At 30.6% G+C, this 23063-nt stretch overlaps 2 protein-coding genes across 4 annotated transcripts; one reads left to right on the plus strand and one right to left on the minus strand.

The window, feature by feature from the left end:
• Positions 1–919: 919 nt before the first annotated feature.
• Positions 920–19744, plus strand: Nrt (Neurotactin). Of its 3 annotated transcripts, XM_035877023.2 has the most exons (7): positions 920–1205; positions 3309–3536; positions 14033–14233; positions 15424–15637; positions 15752–16247; positions 16338–17006; positions 17103–19744. In XM_035877023.2, exons 2-7 carry the CDS (start codon positions 3318–3320, stop codon positions 17488–17490), a joined length of 2187 nt encoding a protein of 728 aa, XP_035732916.1. In that variant the 5' UTR covers positions 920–1205; positions 3309–3317; the 3' UTR covers positions 17491–19744. The 3 variants fall into 3 exon arrangements, with proteins under 3 accessions (XP_035732916.1, XP_085516147.1, XP_085516148.1); XM_085660021.1 differs by lacking the exon at positions 14033–14233; XM_085660022.1 differs by lacking the exons at positions 920–1205; positions 3309–3536 and adding an exon at positions 13692–13824.
• Positions 19745–21179: 1435 nt separating this feature from the next.
• On the minus strand, positions 21180–22994 carry LOC118446395 (BRISC and BRCA1-A complex member 2). Its single transcript, XM_035877024.2, has 4 exons — positions 22667–22994; positions 22212–22513; positions 21744–22118; positions 21180–21664 (listed from the first exon to the last, which is right to left on the minus strand). The coding sequence occupies exons 1-4, from the start codon at positions 22779–22781 to the stop codon at positions 21272–21274; spliced, it is 1185 nt and encodes a 394-aa protein (XP_035732917.1). The 5' UTR covers positions 22782–22994; the 3' UTR covers positions 21180–21271.
• Between the last annotated feature and the right edge of the window lie 69 nt (positions 22995–23063).

Genomic DNA, 23063 nt, shown 5'->3' on the forward strand with positions numbered 1-23063 from the left:
AATTAAGGACTTTGTGTACAATTTTTATTAGATTATAAAGATTTATTTGAGATGAACATATCGTATTTTTATATATTAAAAGAGCGATATGAAAATTAATTTTTGAATCACGAATGTAAATATATAATCAAAAATAGGATAAAAATAAATCCATATGTTAAAATAGACAAGAATTTATCATAAAAAAATATAATTCTTTTTCTTTTCATATTTAAGAAATTTTGAAGTATTTACAAAAAGTATTGACAATAATACGATACGAAAGAATACAATTGAGATTTTTTGTTCCTTAATTCCTTAGCTTTCTATTACATGATTGATGTAAAAAATATTTATTGGTCCCCGAAAACAAATTTTTATAACAGTTCTTTTGTTAATCGAACACGATAGATATAACATATTCAATTTTTATTGATTTCATAGTGATTTAATTAAAATAATGTTGTTGCACATAAAGGTGTAACAACAATCATTATAATTTAACATTATAATTATAATAATTATAAAATATCAATTATTTCAACTATACGCCCTTTTTGTATTTTCTTTTTTTACCTGTCCGACAGATGTCAGGAGATATTTCTTTACTTTTTTATAATATATAAATAGAAAGAAAATCAAATGTTGCTTGAACAATTATAACAAATTAAAGACTGGAATCAATAAATTTGTGTTAAAGATTTTAGAGTACCCTTTAGATGTACGCCATATTTTTGTGTATAAAATACTATTCATTTCGGATATACCTTCGTAAAAATAAAATATCGGAGACATGCGCGCGAAACTAAGAAAATTAATGCAGTGGCGCTACCAGTGTATTTTAGACTAACTGTTGGCAATCCGAATTTCTTATTGGTCGATACCTCAGCGCGCTTCTTTTGCAACGCTTCCGTTTCTTCCGTTACTCGTCGATGCTTCAGTTACGCGCTTGCCGTTGTCGCGAGTATGCAATAAGAAGAGAAAGAAAGTAGTTTTCGATAATTTTATCGCATAATCGTACTAGTTGCAACGTTCACTGTTCTTTTTCTTTCTCTGCATCTCTCTCTCATTCTCTCTCTCTTTTTTCTGTTTCTTTCGATTTTTCATTATCGAGTAAAAACGAACGAAAAGAAATTCTTTGTGAACAATTTACGTTCATCTCGTCGCGTTCCATTATTACAGTGTGAAGCTGGATGACCATCGTTGTCGAACGTTACTTGAAAGAGGTAAGCACGTTTTATTTCTTTTAAAGGAATATACAAAGTTGCTCTTTCTATGATATCTCTCTATTTAATATTTCGTCCGTTTCTCTGTTCTATGATATTTATTTAATTTCTTCATAAAATATGAGAAACGAATATCCATCGTTACAACGAAATTTAAATTGCTATAAATAATCTTTTGGAAAAGAAATACTTGCAAAATAACGACTATGTGATAAAACATTTTTTTCATTAGCATGAGTTTACGTATCTCGCTAAACAGATTAAAAATTTTTATTTATGCTTCCGACGAAGCATCGAATTTATTTTTAACGATATATGTACTTTATCGGATACGAAAAATTAATTAATATGAGTGTTATTCCGATATCGTGCAGTTAATTTTATTGGAATTGTGGAAATATAAAAAGCCTATGAAATTTTTCTTTTTGTTTGCAATTAACAAATCGAATCCGAATGTTATACAAGATATTCGGATAATTGTTCATTTAAAATGGAACTATGTTTTGAATCGAAATATGTTTACTTCGATCGATTGCATGATTTAGTTGATACTTTTATCTATCGGAAGTACGAAAAGTTTTTCCATTATTTTTTCATCTCAAGTAACGAACGTTTCTTCATCTACCGGATAGAAGAACGTAGAACTGTTACTCCCTGCGAAGAGAGAGAGAGAGAGAGAGAGAGAGAGAGAGAGAGAGAGAGAGAGAGAGAGAGAGAGAGAGAGAAAGGGAGAGAAAGAGAAAGAGAGACAGACCGAGAATACCTTGTCCCGAGAGTACCTGAAATTATAGCGTTATCCGTTTTCGTTCTTTCTTCTTTTCAAATAGTAGAGATTTGTTACCTGTATGAATCTTTTTTTCTTTTAGTATAGTTAGTTGTGTAAAAGTTTCTAAAAGTTCGTGCCTCTGGAATTTCAACGTGTTCTACGAAAATATTTCTTTTATATGTTTACAATATATTATATTAAATATATGCGGTATATGCTTTCAACATAATCGAAAAATCTATTACTAGACCATACGGGAAGCAACACTATTTGTAATAGGTATAGTATAGAGATATAGGCGCGTCGAGACGTCCAGACGTAAATCGATCGATTGTGTGCTACCGGTCCTCGAACTCGCTCTCTGCACTCTATGTACACATATTCGTGCATATATTCTATCAATTGAAAATAATATTGCTCTTTGACATACGCACACACACATACACACAAATAGAATATTGCGGAAAAAGAAAAATAAATAATCTATTATCGAACGGACAAATAATTATACGATTGAATAAACAAAAGGAAAAAAAAACGAAGTGTTAAGGTTACATTCCTAATAGAAATTTTTTTTTCTATTTTAAATATATTTGGATTTATTTTTGTATATTTTTTTTCTTTTTTCCTCCTTTTTTCTTTTTTTTTTTTTTTCCTTAAACGATTCACAGTTACATGGTTTTCTTAACAGATTTTTATTCACACCTACTCATTCTTTCATTTATGTATCTCATACGACAATATTATCACGGTTTCTGGCTTAAGATAGGTATCATATGGTTAATAAGAGTTCTAAATTGCAACGGCAAATTGACTCAAATCGGGTGGAGGAAATGTGATTAAATTTGACTGATTGAAGAACCACGACGATTCGTTTTGTCGAACAAAAACGCGTAATATACGTTTATTAGATTATTTAATAATAACAATAGATCCTTTTCGACTTGTGACCAAGTGAAACTGGACGATATAATAACAACAGCATAACGTAGTCTTTCAATTGATCTTTAATGACAGAAAGTAAATATCTAGTTTTTTCTTTTTCCATTTTTTTTTTGTTTTTGTTTTTTTTTCAATATCATGTACGAGATCGTAATAATATACATTCTATAGATGAAAGAACTGCATTTTTTATAATCTTTTTCTAATAGATTTTTCTAATTCTTAAATATGTAATGAATACTTAATAATATCATTAATTAATATACAATCAAATAATAATATAAATCGGTATATAACACAAAATTTATTATGCGAATGTTCATTTAATTGAGAACGTTTAAGTTTAATATGAATATTTTGTCTGTACTCCATTCAATGGTATTAATTCTATTCAGTGGTGAACGATGAGCCAAGCGGATCAGGACAAAGATAAAAGTATGGACAAAAAGGAAATTGCGGAGGAGGAGAGGGAGAAGATGCTAAACGCCGAGAACACTAAACATACCGGTGCTGCACCTGCATCTGATTTAGAATCCGAGGAGAATAAACCGAAGAAGAAGATACCAATTGGCGGTATCAAGATGCCAGGATTTTGTCGTACCAAGAGCAAGGAACCATGCAAGGTAAATTTAAAAAAAGAAAAAAGAGTTAAATGTAGTAACATTGAACTCTTAATATTTTTAAACATTAATTATTTACATTATTATATTAAAAAGAAACGAACTTATATATTGCAATTACCTATAAGAACTTACAAATTATTAAATAGTATAATAATAATAATAATAAGAAGAAGAAAAAAATTACATAATTATTTAATGATATTAAAATTGTTTATTAACAATTAAACGTAGACAGAATTATCTTATAATTATCCAATGCGCGTCTAGCTCCGTTATATTTGAAAGGATTTTCTGAAAAGTTTTCAATAATGTCAAATGATTTTTTAATAATTATTTATTAATAAATATATTTATCTTAATAATTCAGCTCAATATACCTGTAAAATTTTCCATTGTTTTTTTTTTTGTTCATTCATCGTCCTTTAATGAGTTCCTCATCGATGCCAGGTGCACAGTTTGACGTCATGCGGTTTAACGTTGGAAAAGGAAATCGTTACGGGGTTGCGAACACCCTTCGTGAGCGCACCGTGAGGGCAGCGTTTACGTTCTTCGAGGCGAGTTTACCTCGCAAAAGGGTTTCCATAGTAACGTTAAAAAACACGTAATAATAGACCGATATCGGCTTGATCGTCGATTTACAAGCCTAAGAGTATTATTACCTTTTTAATATTTATTCGTCCTTAATGTTAAAATTTTGGAACATTTTAAAGATTCTCGATAAATTTTATTTACAAATTATTTTCATCTTAAATTTTCTGTTCATTCGTTTCATCAGAAATATTTTTAAATAGAATATAATTATCATCATCTTGTGAGAGAAATTTAGTTATTTTTAAGGATAAAATCACTTTTTCATTTTTTTTATATTCTTTTCTCAATATGAGTATACTTTCGAATTTGTAGAAAGGAATATTAGAATATGATCTTCTCTTTATTTTCAATGAATAATGTTTTCGACTAATCTTGCCTTTCAACGGCCATCGAATGTGATTCACAATCTTCCTTAAATGACTCTCATTTGCGGAGAAAATCTGCCACCTTACCAAGTTTAATCGAACTGTAATGAGAATCGTATTTCATTTTGTTGTACGCTTTCAGAATATTCTAATTTATGCTTTGTACCATTTAATAATGCTATTCAGCTTGTCGAAGATGCCTTTCTTTCTATTTTTCGACCTACATTCTGACGTTCGTATAAATTTCTGCGTCAACGTACTGCCTTCTTTTTGTATTTTCTCGTCTTTTATATCTTTCTTCTTGTCTTCTATTCTCGTTCTAAAAAAGAAATATGCTTATTTGGAACGGTACTTCTTCGAGAATAAACATTTATTCATTTGCTTTTCCTTTTTCTTTCTTTTTCTTTTCTTTCTTTTTCATTTTTTCTTTTTTCTTCTTCATCTTTTTTTTTTTTTTTTTTTTTTTTTTTTTAATTAAGAACATAAATGTCTTATATATCTTGTAAGTTTATGGTGAATAATTCGTTTCCTCGCAATCTATACATTTAAATTTATTCTTTGTGTTCCATTCGAAGGGTCGAGCATTCGAAAATAGAACTCTTTCTGTTTCTTTCTTTACCGACAGTCATAATGTGAATAATAATATATTACACTTTTTACTATTTATGGCGAAGTAGTGAGCCAGAGAATAAGAAAACATTTGCTTTTGAAAAAAAATTTGTCGAAAGAATTCAGAGACACGTGGCGTTCGCATCATTTTCTTTCCTTTTCGTTTCTTTTTTTCTTACGTATGATTAAATTAAAAAGCTCATGTAAAATACAATTCGTTCATTTCGACTTTTATTTGAAATGCTTGAAACATTGAAATGAATTATTTTTATTAATACATTAATTAATATAATTTAATTTACGTACAAACATATATTAAATTAATAAAAATTAAAATTAAAAATTAATATTTACGAAATTGAACATTAAATAAAGTATGAATGAAAGTATTAAAACGAGTTTTTATTAAAAGAAAGAAAAAAAAACAATGAAGACAGAGAATTATAACAAATGTTTGGTGTAAGTTTTGATTTATTTAAAAAATGAATAAACTTAACGGTAAAAGTGTTGGAGTAGAATATAAGTCGGTCACAATCGTTGATGATATTTTTGGAAGAATGTGTAAAAGGATTTTCTTGGATAAAAATGATGAGTTTTGTCGATTTCGAGCGAGCACAAAGTACAAATACCGAAGAAGGGTGAGCGTGCAAAAAAGACAGATAGCTTTCTATAGGAAGAAAAAGCTAGAACATAATAAAGCGTTTGTAGGTATGTGTATGTGTATATGTATGAAAAAGAGAGGGATAGAGAGACGTGAATCGTCTTCGTCGTATCATAGAAAATTTAACGAAGGTTCTTTTCGTGCGATTTCTTAGCGCCTTTCTTTTTCTTTTTTACCTTTTTCACTTTTCTCGTGGCGTCTTCCTTTGAAATTCCCAGACTGATGACAATAAGACAGTCTCCCCGAGCCATTGCACGCGACTAATTTCTCCAATTGCCCTTAACTCGTCTTATTACTCTCTTAATTGGCAAAGAAACTTCTCTGTGAAGATGATCACCTCCCCTTCCTTCAAATCGTAACTTTCGAATTTATCGTAAATAACGTATATTCTCGTAGAGAATATCGTAAATAACATATGTATACATAGAGAATGAAAGCATTGTAATGATTTATGGTCTATCGAAGCGTATTATATTCATGTTTATTGTAGATACTTACTAGAGCCAACTGTTCCGTATGTTTCGTACGTTCGTACTATTAAAAGTGCGGTATCGTTGGTATACAAATCACATATTTGGTTATGCCTTTTGATCTGAGATTATTCAAGTGTAAATCAGAAAAGCTTGGGGTTGGGGAAAAGTTTGTTTTGCTTTTCGATATTGTAGGGGAGATCTGGAAAACCGTTGACGAAAACAGCGTCGGATGTTGAATGGAATGAACCGTCAACTAGACAAAATTTCGTTACATTAAAAAATAAAAAAAAAAGAAATTAATATTGTTATTAAATTGAATAGAATTTATAAGAGATCAATAGACGTGTGTGATCATTAAACATCATACTTTATAAAAACAAATGCATCGATTTTTCTAGACCAGCTGAAGAAACGTGACAACGCGTGAAAAATGACATGAAAGATCGATGAAATGACTTGAAAGATTAATCAACGTTAATCAACGCGTTAGGTTGTAAGGGTCTCCACTCGTTTCTTCTAGTCAAAATATTATTTTTCATGTTTCATAGCTTTCTGTTGCTATGGATTTTTCCTATCTCTACGGTTACCCTACGCTTCTTTTATTTCGAACTCGTAAATTTAGCTCAAAAAAGAGTAAAAGTTTTTATGTAAACCTCATCCAAAGTCAAGGGAGATGATTTGTGAAGACTCGTAGACACAGCTTTAAGCTATAATATGTTTTTATGTTCTCTTTTTCAACGTGGATACGATATGACGTATAAAAATAGGAAATGAGTTCGGTGTAAAAGATTTGTATCTGATCGTTCGAGATTCATTGATTGAATTAATAAAAATATTAGAATTTATTTCTACGGAATATGTAAAATTTCAATTGTTCGTTATTTTTAAGATATTAATACAGAGTTAAAGGAAATAACATGCGTTACGAACCTATCCATCGTATTTGATAGATGATTCGTACTATAGTACAAAAAAGATGGAGTCTTGGGTTATAGTAGGTAAACGCCAGGTGCGTTCTCATGGGTGACTAATTTCTAACGTACAATATATATATATATATTATACGGTCCTGGTACAAGCAGATTAACATCTAAGGTAATTTCAAAACTTTTTTTTATCGGTTTTTTTAAAAGTTATTTTTTATATGACCTTGTCAATTATGTTATTGAATTATTGATAAACATAAATGTATATATAATACATGGTATATATATTCTCTTTTGTGATATGATCATCATGAGCTTTATCATAATTTTCACGCTCCAGTCTCTCGTTTGGATGAATGCGTATGCATGTCTCGAACAGGAAAGAGTCCATTTTTATTGTACTACTTAATGGTATGTCACCTGGTAGAGGAACCGGAAGCACTCATTTCATTTCGTTGTTTTATGTCACACGACCTTTCTGTTTTCGACTCACGAATTATCAATTTAATTTCAACGTAGCGGAACGTAGTTATAACAAACTCTACCATCCTTTTCATTTTAATTACAGAAATAGTAGATTTTTGGCTATCTCATTATTTTCCTTTCTGTTTGTTTAAAACAGAAAAGAATAAAAAAATATCATCGCAATCATTGATTAAATATCATCTCGTATAAATGATGCGATTATCTAAGCCTCGGAATCTAGTTTGTTTCTGTCATCTGTGTGTTTCTCTCGATTCTTTTCTCTCTCTCTCTCTCTCTTCCTTTCATAAGAGCCTCCTATCTTCTTCTTCGTCCTTTTTTCTCCGGCAGATCTGCTTTTTTGGGGTGGTCGAAAGCCGAAGGCCAGAACCAGAATAACCGGAACCCCTCCGACCAGAGTACGCCACCACATGGCCGAGCACGATGATATTGTGCACTCTCTTTCTCTCGTATTATATCGTTTCACCTACACAATACCAGTGTGTGTTTACATCAATACAGTATATCGCACTACGCGCATGTGTAAGTTCCAGGAGTCCCGTTTTTACGCAATCAAAATTTATCATCCAAATTCGGACCATTTAATATGGTAATAGTGGGGCTTCCTTGATTTTTGTCTTTCTATTTGATTGTCTCTTTTTCTCAAGAGAATCATTAATTTTTTTTTACGAATAACAGGATATTATAGATAGATCATTGTTTCAAAATACAATTAATCGATAGGTATAAGAGGCCTATCATATATATATATATATATATATATATATATATATACACATATGTATGTATGTATCTACATGTATGCAAAGATTATCACTGTAATATAGCGTAGAAAAGTTTCAATATTCATTTTCATCGAGATAATACAAAACTGCGTTTTAACTGGAACGCTAGCTATGCGTTTTAACGTGGAAATTTCGAGCTGGTGCCTGCAGTACGGTAGCACACGACAATGGGGGGTCGATGAAAAGGAAGAGGGGTGAAAGTTGCGTCTGATATCGATTTCTCCCGCTGGAGGATGTCCACCGAACGGGGCTTCCCTCTCTTGCCGCAAATCCCTTCGGTGGCAGCACCATCTCCCCCTTCTCTTTTTAGTTATTTCATTAAAATTTAATTTAAACGTCCCGCTTTATCGGAACCATTACCTTTATCTAAATTGAATTACTATTAATAATGTTCCATTATAGTGTGATATAGATAGTATGTGAACTTCACTCAAAAATGTTATTTTTCGATTATTTAAAATCGTTTGACATATTTTCTTTTCCTTTTTGTTTTATATGAATAAATATGGTTTTTTCTATTTCTTGTAAATTTGTAAATAACTCATGGAATTATAGCTATAGGATTAAATACGTTTTATCTGTATAACATACGATTTGGTATCTAAAATTTTTCGAGTGTGACAAACAAAAGTATTGATATATATACGGATTAATTTTTTCAATACCAATGATATTTGAATTCTTGCAAAATACCTGTCCAAACTTTTTTTACGCGATAAAAGAGAAAAAAGAAAAAATTATAATCGGTTTCTTTTGGCTCAGTTTTAAATAATTTTATATTCCATTCTATTTAGCTTATAAAACAAATGAAAAAACTCTGATATATAAAATAAATTATAATGGTTTATCCCTTTCTTGAAGCATAATGCGTATCGCCATCGAATAAAATGTTAAAGGAAATAAGGAATGAACAAGAGGCAGCATTGTTTGTTCGATCTTTTCATATGGCAGTGAGAAAAAATCCAACAAGGTGACAAAGGAAAAAAAGACAGGGAGAAGCGAGAGGGATATTAAATTAAATCGACGTTAATCAATGCTTATGACATGTCGAGGGTTGGAGAAGATAAAGGAAAAGGCGATAGATTCTTTTAGTGACTTTAAACTGTACCATAATGTCGTATGCCAGACGATGAAAAAGAAAAAGCTGGTGTAACAAACGTGAATTACGTTTAATTAAAGGTCATCACTACGTGAACGTTCACCATTGAAAAGATCTGTCCTTAACCGTACTTGGTAATCTTCCAAATAAATTTCACAAAGCAAACTTTTTAAACTATGATATAACATTTAAATCATATTTAATTTTGCTATAAATATAAAAATTAACAGACAAGATCGGTTTAGAAAATTAATGAGTAAAATTGATAAGATATCTCTTATTGAAGCGTCAATGAAAACGATGGGATAAAAGACTAGCAGGCGCCTAGACGAGAACTAATCGAAATGTGCAGAGCGTTGCGAATCATTGGTAGCCATAGTCTCGTACAATACGGCATCAAATGCCGGCACACTCCAAAAGGGTTTATATAGTATTCGCAATTGTGTGCGTGTACGGGACGATATATACACATAAATACTGTACGTGTCCAGGCGTGGTACTTCGAATACAAGTAAAAGAAGAGACAGAGAAAGAGAGAAAAACACAGACGAATAGAAAAAGAAAGAAACGAGTCACGTATCGTGTGCATAGAACATGCATACACATAATGCTTCCTTCGAGAAGGAAGAAAGAAAGAAGGAGAGAGAGAGAGAGAGAGAGAGAGAGAGAGAGAGAGAGAGAGAGAGAAAGAGAGAGAGAGACGGAGAAAGAGCAGTCACCGGCAAGAAGATGACTAGACAGTATCGAAGTGGATACTGTCGGGCTCTCGAGAGAAGCTGCGAGAAGAGGAACGAGACGTCGTCATCGTCGTGGTTGAGCATTTTAGGAACAGGTTCTTCACGATGAAGACTTAGTAACGAGGACGCTTATAAAAAAAAAAAAGAAAAAAAAAGATAAAAAAGATGATGATGTTCAATGAACATCAAGCCTTGATATCACACGAGATATTAGATTACCTTAGAAAGAAAATAATACAATGATTTGATTCGAGCTTAAATTCGAACTTATCGGAAAGTAAAATGATCTTCGTAAAGGAATTACCTTTAAATTAAATCGATTCCGATTGCATTGTGATCGGATAGTAATCTTACGATTACTCGTAAAGATAAACTGGAATTGAGTTCCGGATCGTGGAAAGAAGAACGAGGTGACTGGACAAAAGTCATTATTGGAAAAGGAGCTCTTTCAGTGTGTCGTATACGGAATGAAACACTTTCCAATGATCGGATGAGAGTTCAATCGAGAAACTGGGAATGCACAGTTACAGACCTACAATCATAAAATCGAAGATTTCTCTCGCGTAGTCACGAAATGATTGTAGGACTGGCTTTAACAACAGTCCTGAGAATTCGTGTTCGAATTAGTAGACCTGAAAACCTAGGATAGGAACGATACAGCTCGACGTTAGGAGTACGTTAGGAGGCCCCAAAGAATTTTTTTTCCCTTTCTCTTCTGCTCCTTCTTGGAGCAGCTGTTCGACATTGGAACCCCAAGTCATGGCTTATTTTCGAAATTCATTAAAAAAAAATGCAGTACATTACTCGTACATTAATTTAGATTTATATATATATATATATATATATATATATATATATATATGTATACACTGGATAACTCAAGAGTAGATATATCCTTTTCCATGAAATCTAATTTTACTGAACGTTTAAAAGGAATAATATTTGCGAAGTGATGAATACATGTGCGTACAAGTAAAGGAAAAAGTATCATAATGTTGATACGCTAGAGTCTTCGATTTTGACGTAAACTCATCACAGTGAGATACATCTAGCATGTGGTTTCTATTGAATAATTATTTATTTTTATTATTTTTTTTTTGTTTTTGTTTTTTATGCGCAAAATGGCCATATAATAACGAGGATAAATATTAAACTATTTGTCGTATTTTTATTATTTTTTATCTTTCAATATTATACATCATTTATTTTTACAAATAAATACTACGTTTACGCTCATGTTACAATAATGTCACAATACTTTGTTTACATTTTACGTATATATCTTTAATTGAATTAAACCGAATACAATACGTACAATATATTTTATTGATATTATCAAACTTATATATAGTAGATATTAATATCTTACAAAATCTCTTATGTGTGTTTTTCTGTGCATGCTTTTAGATATAATTACGATAATATATTATATTATTGAAGTTCTATTCGATGAAGATTGATGGAAAATTTTCTTTTCTTCCAACGTCGTCTGTCGCGCCTCTAACTTATTTATGATTCTCGGTTGAAGGTAGATTGACCTTTGTTGTTATCGATCGACCATATCGGTCTCGTCTCTCGTTAAGCAGAAATTATTCTTGTACCATTCGAAGCAAGTTAACTTTGATATCTTGTTTCTCTTGATTTATTGCTATCATAAATATTTGATTAACCAATGATGTCATATTATTTACTAACGAAAAAAGAAGACTCATCTCTTCCGCAACTTTGTTTAATCCATATATTCTACATGTTCCATGAATCATATTTGTTTAAAATATTTCTAACATACTTGGATGAAATATTATGCTTTGCTAATTTATAATAATCTTCTAGATAATTTTTGACTCATCAGGAATATTCTGATTTACGTGTGTATATATGAAATTCTTTAAAAACTAAACAAATTTTTATCTAGATTTTACGTTATTATTATTTATAAATTATAATGAATGGCTAGACATTCTTTATTTTTTATTTTCTCATTGTTTTTTTTTTTTCCCTGTCGAATTTATTGAATAAAATTTATTCTTCGAATATATCACAGAACTTTAAAAAGAACGATCTCGTGATTTTTTTTATACCCAATTGTACAAAAATGACTGTCAATTTTTCCCCCTGCGAAAGCTAATGAGAGAATCCGACAGACCAGAAAATTGGACTTTTTCTCCGCGTGGCCACCCTCGTTTCCGGTGTCTCATCTATAACATTCAAGAAGAATCATTGAAGTGACTAAATATATATATATATATATATATATATATATATATATATACACACATTATAAAATAAAAGAAAACATTAACAAAGTTTTAGCTTAATGATTTCACTTGCATTTTCTTTCGAGGTAATAGCATCGCGAAACTAGCGAGCATAGTTACAATAATAGTAGATATCCGATAGCTTTATTGAAAAATTCTAAATGAAACTCTATTGTGTTCGTACTCGGTGCATTCTATTGTTCGTTAAAATTAAACGTATGAGTCATGGATTCTGTGATAAATGATTATCATGCAATGAGTTAATTATTTTTTTGTTTTGTTTTATTTTACTAATGAACAATAATATTAAATCAATATATATATATATATATATATATATATATTTTAAATTATAAATATAAGTTTACCTCTTCGAACGATTTATAACTTGGATTTTTATTTTATACATTTTAATTAAATGAGAATAATATTTAGATTAAATATATTATATCATTGAAATGTTTTAAATAGAATAGAATTGTATCGTTTTATCGACGTAACATTATCGAATTATTTCCGTGCAGACAAATACAATTCCCCTGTAACCTTCGTGTGGCGCCATAAGGAAACCACTGAACGGACACCACGAACCCCTCGTATTCAAGTTCATGAGTAGATTTTTTTTTCTTTCTTTCTTTCCTTTTTTCTTTCTTTCTTTCTTTCTTTTTTTCTTTCTTTCTTTCTTTCTTTCTTTCTTTCTTTCTTTCTTTCTTTCTTTCTTTCTTTCGCTTCGACCAAACTGAAAACTTATGAGCTGTACGACGTGACATTTGGCAACGTCTTTTTTCGTGTTGTCGTTTCTAAATTTATTTTTGTCACGATTATTCACGATCATATTTGAAAACTATATTGAAAGTTGGGGGAGGGGAGAATCAAATCAAATCAAGAATCTTTTCGAAACATTTTCAAACGTAAGAATTATCAATTATATTGCGAATGAATATTATAACGTTAATAGATTTTTAAAATATATATATTTTGTTATATGGTATCCTGTAGTATAAGCAATAAAAGAGCATACTTCTATCTTGAAAGAAAAGAATTTATTGGTTAAGCTACCGGTACCACTTCGTACTCTCCCATGCTTTTTCAAGTGTATATGTACACGCGTCTCTTTCCTCTCTTTCTCTTTCTCTCTTTCACTCTCTCGAGCACTCGACAGTTAGGCCACGCGACGCCACTTGAAAGGACATTCAAAGACCAAATATAGAATCACGTACCATCTGTATCCCTTCTGAGCACGAGAAGTGTATATACCTATACCAGATTACGCTGCCAAATGTAGAATCCTCTTCGAAAAGGTATTAATATGGAGGGGAAGAAAGAAAGAAAAAAAAGAAAAAAGCTTTTACTTATCGTTTTAAAGGATACTATCGTTAGAACATTCTGAATCTTGCATTATAAAATAGCAAAGAAACTTTATATTAAATGATTACATTTACATAAGGCTAAAGCTTTTCCTTTCATATATCATATAATCGTTGAGATTATTGATCTGTTTTTTGTCAGGACGATGAAACCAAACCCGCTGAATTGACAGATACAGAAACTACAGCTGTTATGACAAAGGAAAACGAACAAAATGCGTCTCCTGCTCCTGAGAAACCAACAACCCCGGCAAAGGACTCAAAGGAGAAGGAAGGACGAAAGGGCATTCTAAATGCCATCAGATTACCGCTAGTATCCGTATTTCCTAGAAAGAAGAATAAGGTAATAATTTTTATATGAGAGTATTAAACGATCGAAGAAAAGTGCGTAGTAATGGCGTATCGCGTGGTAAATGCTTTTCTTTTTTTCCTTTTCTTCTAAAATCTACATACTCAATAAACATTGTTTTGAATATAGAAATACGAAAGAGAAATAGATGGTCTAGTGTAACTAAATACATTGTGTTGCGGCTTGTCGGATATGAAACCATCCACAGCAGACCCTTTGACGAAACCTTACGAGGTTTTTCAAGCCTCTCGGGCACGTACAGCCTTTCTTCGAAGCGTCCTCTTATGATCCTCTTTTCTTCCAACTCTTCCTTTACCTTATTCTACGTATGTATGTTGCGTTTCGAAGTACGAGATAAGACACGAATAAGAATGTCGAAATATTTTCTATGGGAAGAAGTTGAAGTTCTACACGAACTTAAATTTTTTTTTCAGACATTATGTTACCGAGAACATCTTTCCATATAGCTTTTTTGTTCCTATAAGAATGGTCTCTGTTAGATTGTCAAGTGGGCTTGATCAATAAGACAACTTCAAGATGTTTAACCTTCGATTCGTTCTTTAAAAAATCACCTACGATACATTTTGATGCAAGTGACGTAAAATCACTAAAGTATTTTTATCAATGATTCTACGATAGAGTAAAAACTTTCACTTTTAATTAAACTATTAAAACTTTTGAAGTTTAATTTTAACGCATTGTGTTACCATCTTTTCATCTCAGAGTGAGGAAAATAAATACGTACTTTCTTTCTTATCTCTCTGTATCTCACGTATACCATCAAAACCGTTCATTAACACAACACTTTTTACCCTTGTCTTTGGTGTAAGGCACAATATGCTAGGTTACGAGTATACTTCTAAACCGTACTCTACGCTCGTCCAGGTGTTGATTACATCTGTGCAACCTGATTCGTTCTTTCCTCAGTTACTTTCTGCTCTTCGGCTAAGACTTATCATCTACCGTTATCCGTAGAAATATCGTTACGTTAAACTTTCACGTGTATTCGTTAGAAGTAATATCAATGATCAAATGATAATGGGTAAAGGCAGGATTTATATAAGTAGCTTTGTCGGTCAGAATCTATTTCCCAAGGTACACACGAGTCTACATATTTGTCTAATAGACAAAACATCTCGTGTCTGAAATGTGTTGAACATCAATTTTGTTTCGTTTTTTTACAGGATGGAGATGCTGACTTGGGAACGACTGGTACCGCTGGTTTGGCCAGTATCGAAACCCTTGATGACGGTGGGACAGAAAAAAATCCTATCGCTAATGAGGATGGCATGGAAACGGTACGTTTAGATAGCGACGCTGCTGATGGAGCAGAACTTCCAAAACGTCAAGTCTGTGCAGTTTGCGTGAGAGCTGCAAGGCGAAATTTATTTGCCTTAGGTATGTATGATATATCATTATGTTTGTAAGATCTAGTTACGATTTGTGATCGTTATTTATTTGTTTGAATTAATAAACAAGTAAATAAAAAGTGTTCATTGTTTTTTTTAAAAGCTGCTTCATTGTGTATTCTACTGTCGGTGATTATTATCATATGTGTCGCTTGTAATGGACCAAGAAGAAGCGCTAATCAATCTCATAAGACCGGCAAGTACATAGAAGCGGTAACATCATGTGGACCCATTCAAGGTGTCTTAGAAGATGGTGCATACGCTTTTCGTGGAATACCATATGCTGTCCCACCAGTTGAAAATCGTCGATGGCAAACCGCTGAACCGCTCAGTAGACTCGAACACTGTTGGAACGGAACTTATTTGGCTCACAATGCCTCAGAGATGTGTTGGCAACGTGAAACTTCCGGTAGAATCGACGGGGTCGAGGATTGCCTCTATCTTGATGTATTTACGCCAGACGTACGATATGATTCACCTTTACCGGTAGTAGTCATGATCGGTGCGGAAACTTTAAGCGGTTCATCGCCTGGTGTAATGCAACCATCGGCAAAACTCGCTCGTGTTCGTGATATGATCTTCGTCAGACCTAACTTTCGGTACGGGCTTTGCGTTATTACTGAAAAATGATTAAGAAGAATATTACTTAATCCCGTTCGTTTAACAATTGATTTTTTTTTTTTCAACAGATTGGGAATTTTCGGATTCTTAGCGACCGAACCACTTTCTCGAGCTACACATCCACCTACGTCCGGTAATTACGGACTCTCGGACATCATAGCCGCCCTACAATGGGTTCAATTGAATATCCAGTATTTTGGTGGCAACAAAACTTCCGTAACTCTTTGGGGTCATAGAGCTGGTGGTACTTTAGTCACGACACTCGTAGGAATACGAAAAACTCGTAATCTCTTTTCGAGAGTCTGGGTCTCAAGCGGTAGCGCAATTTTCCCTCGTAAAGAGCTTAAAAAGTCTGAACAACAGAGCGAACAGTTTCTTAATTCCATTCGATGCACGGATGCGAATTGTTTGCGTAGCAAGGGTGCTGAAGATCTGATAGATGCCGTACCGGAAACTTGGCACAGTAGCTTTGTTGGGCTGCCGGAAACGAGAGAGACTTTGGCGAGGGATCGAATGCACGAGTGGCTTGTTCTAGATGGTGCTATCTTACAGGAACATGTTGGTGAGATTTGGGTGAGGGACGAGTTGCCTGTTAAGGTCGTTATGGGTACCACTGCCCACTCCGGAACTCCGGCACGATATCTCTCTTCGGATGTTATTTTCAACTCCACTCAAATAGAAAAGATCATTCGTGAATCTTTATTAGGCACTAGCGGATTAGCGGATGAAGCTCTCAGGTAATAAAATAATCATTGAATTTCTTATCTTTAGATAATTTATAGGTTCAGCTTCAAATTTAAATCTTCTCTTTATTATCTTTATTGAATTTGTAGACGATACAACGCTACTTTTGAAGGTCTGGTTAGAATGATATCGGACATACGAGTGGTCTGTCCATTGATGACAGTTGCCAGCATGAAATCGAATGTTCCATTCTATGTAGCAACTCAGCCACGTGGAAACTTGGCAGATCCTGATAGCGATGCAGCAGCTATACTTGGTACTTATGCTGCAAGAACGCCAGAAGAAAAAAGGCATGTATCGGCAATGCAACAGTTGTTCAATCATTATGTATGGCACGGAGAAGTAGCTCAAGCTGATCCGTCAGGTGCGAATAGAGTTCTGATTGTTAGTCAGGATCCCTTACCGCAGCACGATTATCCAAATTGCGATTTTTGGATACAAAAGGATATCGTTCCCTTGTATGGGCGAGTCGATTAAATTTCATTGTTGTCCTGATCTTCGTATAAGGTCCAATTTATTTAAGAATCTTCATTGGAAACACGCGTTATCCGTTGAATTTCCATGAACGAAGGATTCTTTTCATGAGGTTATATACATTGACATTTAAATAGATAACTAATTAATGTTTTATGAGATACGAAATATTACAAAAAAAAAAAAAAGGAAAGAAAAAAATCGTACCTCTGTAACATGACGAGCAACAGTATCTATTAGGATTGGCGATTAAATAAAGCGGAACGGTGAAATCAAAATATAATGAAAAATATAAATGAGGACGACATAAACGAATTGAATGATACAAAATGAAGTATGTAATTTTAATATAGAATGTGGGTCCACATGGCACGTGGATTCTTATGTACGTGTATAAATGTGAATCAAATTGTAATATATTACGAGGAGACGGAAAAAGGAGAGTAACGAAAACAAACAAATCGCGCATAGCTTAAGAACAAAAAAAAAGCAAATATCTACAGTTCATAATTATTATACATATTCTATATTCTTGTAAGCTGTACTCCAAGAGGTACGGAAGAAATTGCAAGAATTATGAGAAAATTCATTACTATTATCAAATGATTCATGTTCCACAGTATATTGGTACACATGCACTTTACACTTTACCTTCCTTTCTTATTTAATTACATCCCATTTTTAATATTCCTCTTTGTACTCACACTCAGTTAAAAAGACTCAACAAAAATATAAGTTTGAGAATCTTGGTTGTTATCAATGGTCTGTCAACATTTTCGCACTTTTACATAAAAATAATGTTGCACAATTGCACAAAAGTCTACTCCTGAATATATTGCAAAAGAAATACTGACCCAGCAAACATAGAATATTTTGTAATGATACAGCAAGTATGGAAAAGCATTTGTCATTGCATTTCTAAAAAAAAAGTTATTAATCTTATTATAAACATGTTATAATGAGTTTATAACTGCTTTATTGCTTGTATAGTGTTTGCTAGTCAGTATGAATGTTAATGCTTGGAGAAGTGTAGTACATATCCATTTCATAAAACTTATTGGATCGTTTCTACGGGCATATTTTTCAGGTATAACTTTTTTACTCCGCTTTTTGTAAGACAACTTTTTTATTATTAATATTGGTTTAGAAGTAATGTAGTTAGGAAGCAACATCCTTTCAGTAGGATGTTTGTAGACTGACTTAATATACCTATACAGTATTTACTAACCCTTGTAAGGGAACTGAAGACTCTTTGTCTTATTTAGACTGAAGCTGCCAAATTTGATACTCTCTTAATAAACAATAAAAAGTTTTTCGGATATATGTATTTTAAAATACCTTGATCATGTATGGTTTTATATACATCTATTTTTTTAAAGTTGAGTATAGTCACTAATTTTAAAAAAGATAATAAAATCAACTTCTTCAATAAAGTTTTCAGAATTTCAGATAAGTTATTAAAATTTATTATGAACTCAAAAATACTTTTTATGGACTATAAAAATAAGTTGTTTAATTATACTTAGTAAATCAGATTATAACTATTTACACATAATTATTAAAATTAAATGCAAATAGCAGTACAGTAATTTTAATACATAATGTTTTTATCCATTTAATATGTACAATAAATGTATTTATTTTACTTATTAAGAGCCGAAACGACTGAAAATTTGTATGGACCATTTTTACCTCCTCTATAAAAGAAAAGGTGGTCCAATTAAGCTGTAATTCATGAAAATTGTAGCTAATTATTAAGTATAATATTACAAAATCTTTAATACATTTGTTGATATTTACAACAGTAGAGAACGTATTTAAACCTTTTGGTACAATCCCACATTAATTTTATTCATTTTTAGTAGTATATATTTATAAGTTAGAATTCATATGTTTACTCTGCAGAAAAAATACAACTGAAATCTTAGAAAGAGTTGTAAATACATTTCGACAATTACTGCAGTAAGTGATATGCTTATACATCGACAGAGTGTTCTCGATGGTCATATAATTATAAATATATTTCTTATATTCTAGAATCATTATTCATGCTACAACAATTTGTACAAATCCTTTTCCCGTAGGTACGATCCGTGTCAAATATATGACAGACATTACCAATACTCTTTTAAACCATCTCTAGAATCATTATTAGCACTACTTTCTTATCTATTATATAATTTAATTTATTTTCATGGATATGTGATAAATAAGTATTTATGAGACATTCGTTCAGTGTCTTACTATGTAGCTAGTTTATTACAAATAAATAATAAGTTTTTATTATTATTATTATTATTATTATTATTATTATTATTATTATTAATATTATTATTATTATTATTATTATTATTATTATTAATATTATTATTATTATTATTATTATTATTATTATTATTATTATTATTATTAATATTATTATTATTATTATTATTATTATTATTATTATTACGCAATATAAATGAAACAATTACACAAATAAAACTTCTTGTAATATACTATATTACCAATATGTGCATTCAATTAATATTGATGTAGAAGTATCATAACAGTTATACAATTTTGTGTTTATCTAAGCAAATAAAATATTTCAAATTTATGTAACAATGTCAAGATAGTGAATAATATGAATACAGTATGAATAATATGAATACAGTATGCAATGAATGAATTTCTATATAAGAATATTTTAAAAAATGATTAGAAAGTTAAATTATTTCAATAATTCATGTAATTTGTAATTTTATATTATGTATAGATTATTATTATTATTATTATTAATATTATTATTATTATGATTATTATGATTATTATATTTAAATGTTGCACGCACTCTTGTATTTTCTTTTCTGAATAATTTTCATCTATGTTACAACAGAATTATATATTGTATCTATTGTGCCGTAAAAAATAAAGCCGTACATAATCCAAAATATAATGTATTGATATAACGGACATTACTTTATTACTATGTTTAATAACATTTTCAAAACAAACTATTACAAGTATAGAAAAATTACGCACAACTAATTATTTCTACATTATATGTAGATATTATGGATGAATATATACATAAAACATAATATAAATTATCACTCTAATACTATCACTCTAACTTACCATTTCAATATCTTACTATTTCATTTTCACACTATTTGTATTAGACTATAATATTCTTATTCAAATCATTGATCATTAATAACAATTTTTTCATGATAGTTAACAAATTTAAAATACTTCAAATTGTTCACAAGTGCTCCATGAATCAATTTGTCACGTGTTACTATAGGCTAACTATTCCTCCCTCCAATTCTGTACATGTATTTTATTATTTACATCACTAGGTGGCGGCGCACACACAACACACATGCAACTTCGAATAAAAATTTTGTCTTTAAAGTTGTTTTAAAATCAAGATTTTATTGCTGTAATATGATGGTATAATTGTTATAATAGCAGTGACAATTCTTGTCCTTTGTCAATAAACTATTATGTTGCAATACAAATTTTATTGTAATACTTCTTTTATTCGAATGTACTTATTTTATAATATTTTTATGCATTTAAATGTTAAACAATAACAAAGTTTTAAAGTTAATTACAATATAAAAGTTTAATCGCATCATTAAAAAAAAAAAAAAAAAAAAAAATTAAAAATGACAAAAGTAAGATTATCATATTTTATTAAAACAAAGAAATATTTTTTACACAGATAAATACTAACTTCTTATGGATAACAAATCATAAAATATTAATATATAAGTATATTTCATCAAACAACTGATTAAAACCGGTTATTTTTAGTAGACTTTTCTTGAAACTTAGGAACTTCCTTTTCTATAATATACAATAGTATTTTACTAATCATTTGTCGCGGATTCCAACGTTGAATATTTGTAATTGTTGACCAATTGTAGTTATTGTTTAACTCTTCACTGTATAAATTACCTTGTACTGTCATATGATAAACAGATTGCAATGTTATTGATGGTTTTTCCTTTGGAAACTTTGATGTAAGATGAAAATGCACCAAAAAGTAAAAATCTCTATGTTCTAAAAGTAGAGTAATATCGTGAAATTCAATAGCATCGTACTCAATAATAGAATCCCTTTGTAATAAGAGTAAAGCTGATATAAATTTTTTTCTACTTTCATAACACTGAACTATTGTATTTATCTGCAATTAAAAATTTTTTAAAAGTTAATTATTAGAATAATTAAAATAAAGAATTTTTTTCAAATTATGATTAACATACCTTATCCATAATAAGTTCTTTTACTTTTGGTATATAAGCTGTTAAATAACTAGTGGGCAAAAAAGGAGGTATATGCAATGATGCTGCACCAGAAAATGTCTCTTCTAAACTTTGTGATAAATAAAGATTTGGAGCAACACAATTCCAATCTTGTCCACAAAATGTAACTAAGAGCATAGCGGCATCATTCTGGGCTTGATTGATTCGAGTAGGTAATAGAGAAAAATCTATATCCAAGCGTATGGAAAAATAAGCTTCTGTTGGCTTTGTACCCACTGGTAACAAAATTACTTCAATATCTTCTTCAGATACTGTTTCTATTAACATATTATATTCTAAGTTTAAACGTTCCCCTTGCCTTTTCAATAACTGTATCTAAAAACATAAAACGATTCGTATTAATATTGATACATTTATCATAAATTTTATATTTTTATCAATTTATTTTTATCAATGATACAAGCATACTTGATGTTCTTTATAGTAGGATAGAAGTTCAACAATGACTTTTAATAATGCGTTATTATTTTTATAATCCCACTTAGCAAGACTAGGTACATATTTTGATAAATTCTCAATATCTGGATCCATTAAAAATGTCTCGTCGCTAAATATAAAATCAGGACCTAACTCAGGATATTGACTATCGAATAGTACATTCCAAACAAGATTCTGACCAGCATAAGGAATTGATAATTTAAAACTATCTCCTTTTGTTTTTCCACAACTAGAAAATATAGAATCTAGTTCTATTACACCCCATCCCACTCCTAAAAAAAAATATACATTGTATTACGATAATACAAAATTATATATGTGTATTTATGTTTGTATATATGTATGTATTTAAATAAAAATTAATTATTAGAAAAATAAATCCATAGATTAATGAACAATTATCATTAAGGATAAAATGATCTTACCCAATCTATCTTTATTTAAAACACTTTTTAAAAAAGGTTCAAAATAAGTATCAATCGAATGTAAAGATAAATGTTGTTGATTGTACATTTTATCAAATGACTTGAGATACACCATGTATTATTTATAATTTTGACGTTAGATTAATTTCTTTACTTTACATTTATTACGAGAAAAAAAAATTATTTCATATTTTATTATTAGAAATCTATACGATAAATACAATTTATCAATTTATTATTGTAAACAAATAATATTTCATTTCACTCTAACAATAAACAAATCTAACCTCTAAAAATTATTCGATTAACGACATAAATGCCATGTAGAGTAAAATCATAAATAATATAGACTGAAGATGTAAGACTATTCTAGGGAAAAAAGTTTTAAGATTATTTT

Source organism: Vespa mandarinia, chromosome 10 (genome assembly GCF_050613455.1).
Source record: "Vespa mandarinia isolate Hongniang chromosome 10, ASM5061345v1, whole genome shotgun sequence".
NCBI classification, from domain to species: domain Eukaryota; kingdom Metazoa; phylum Arthropoda; class Insecta; order Hymenoptera; family Vespidae; genus Vespa; species Vespa mandarinia.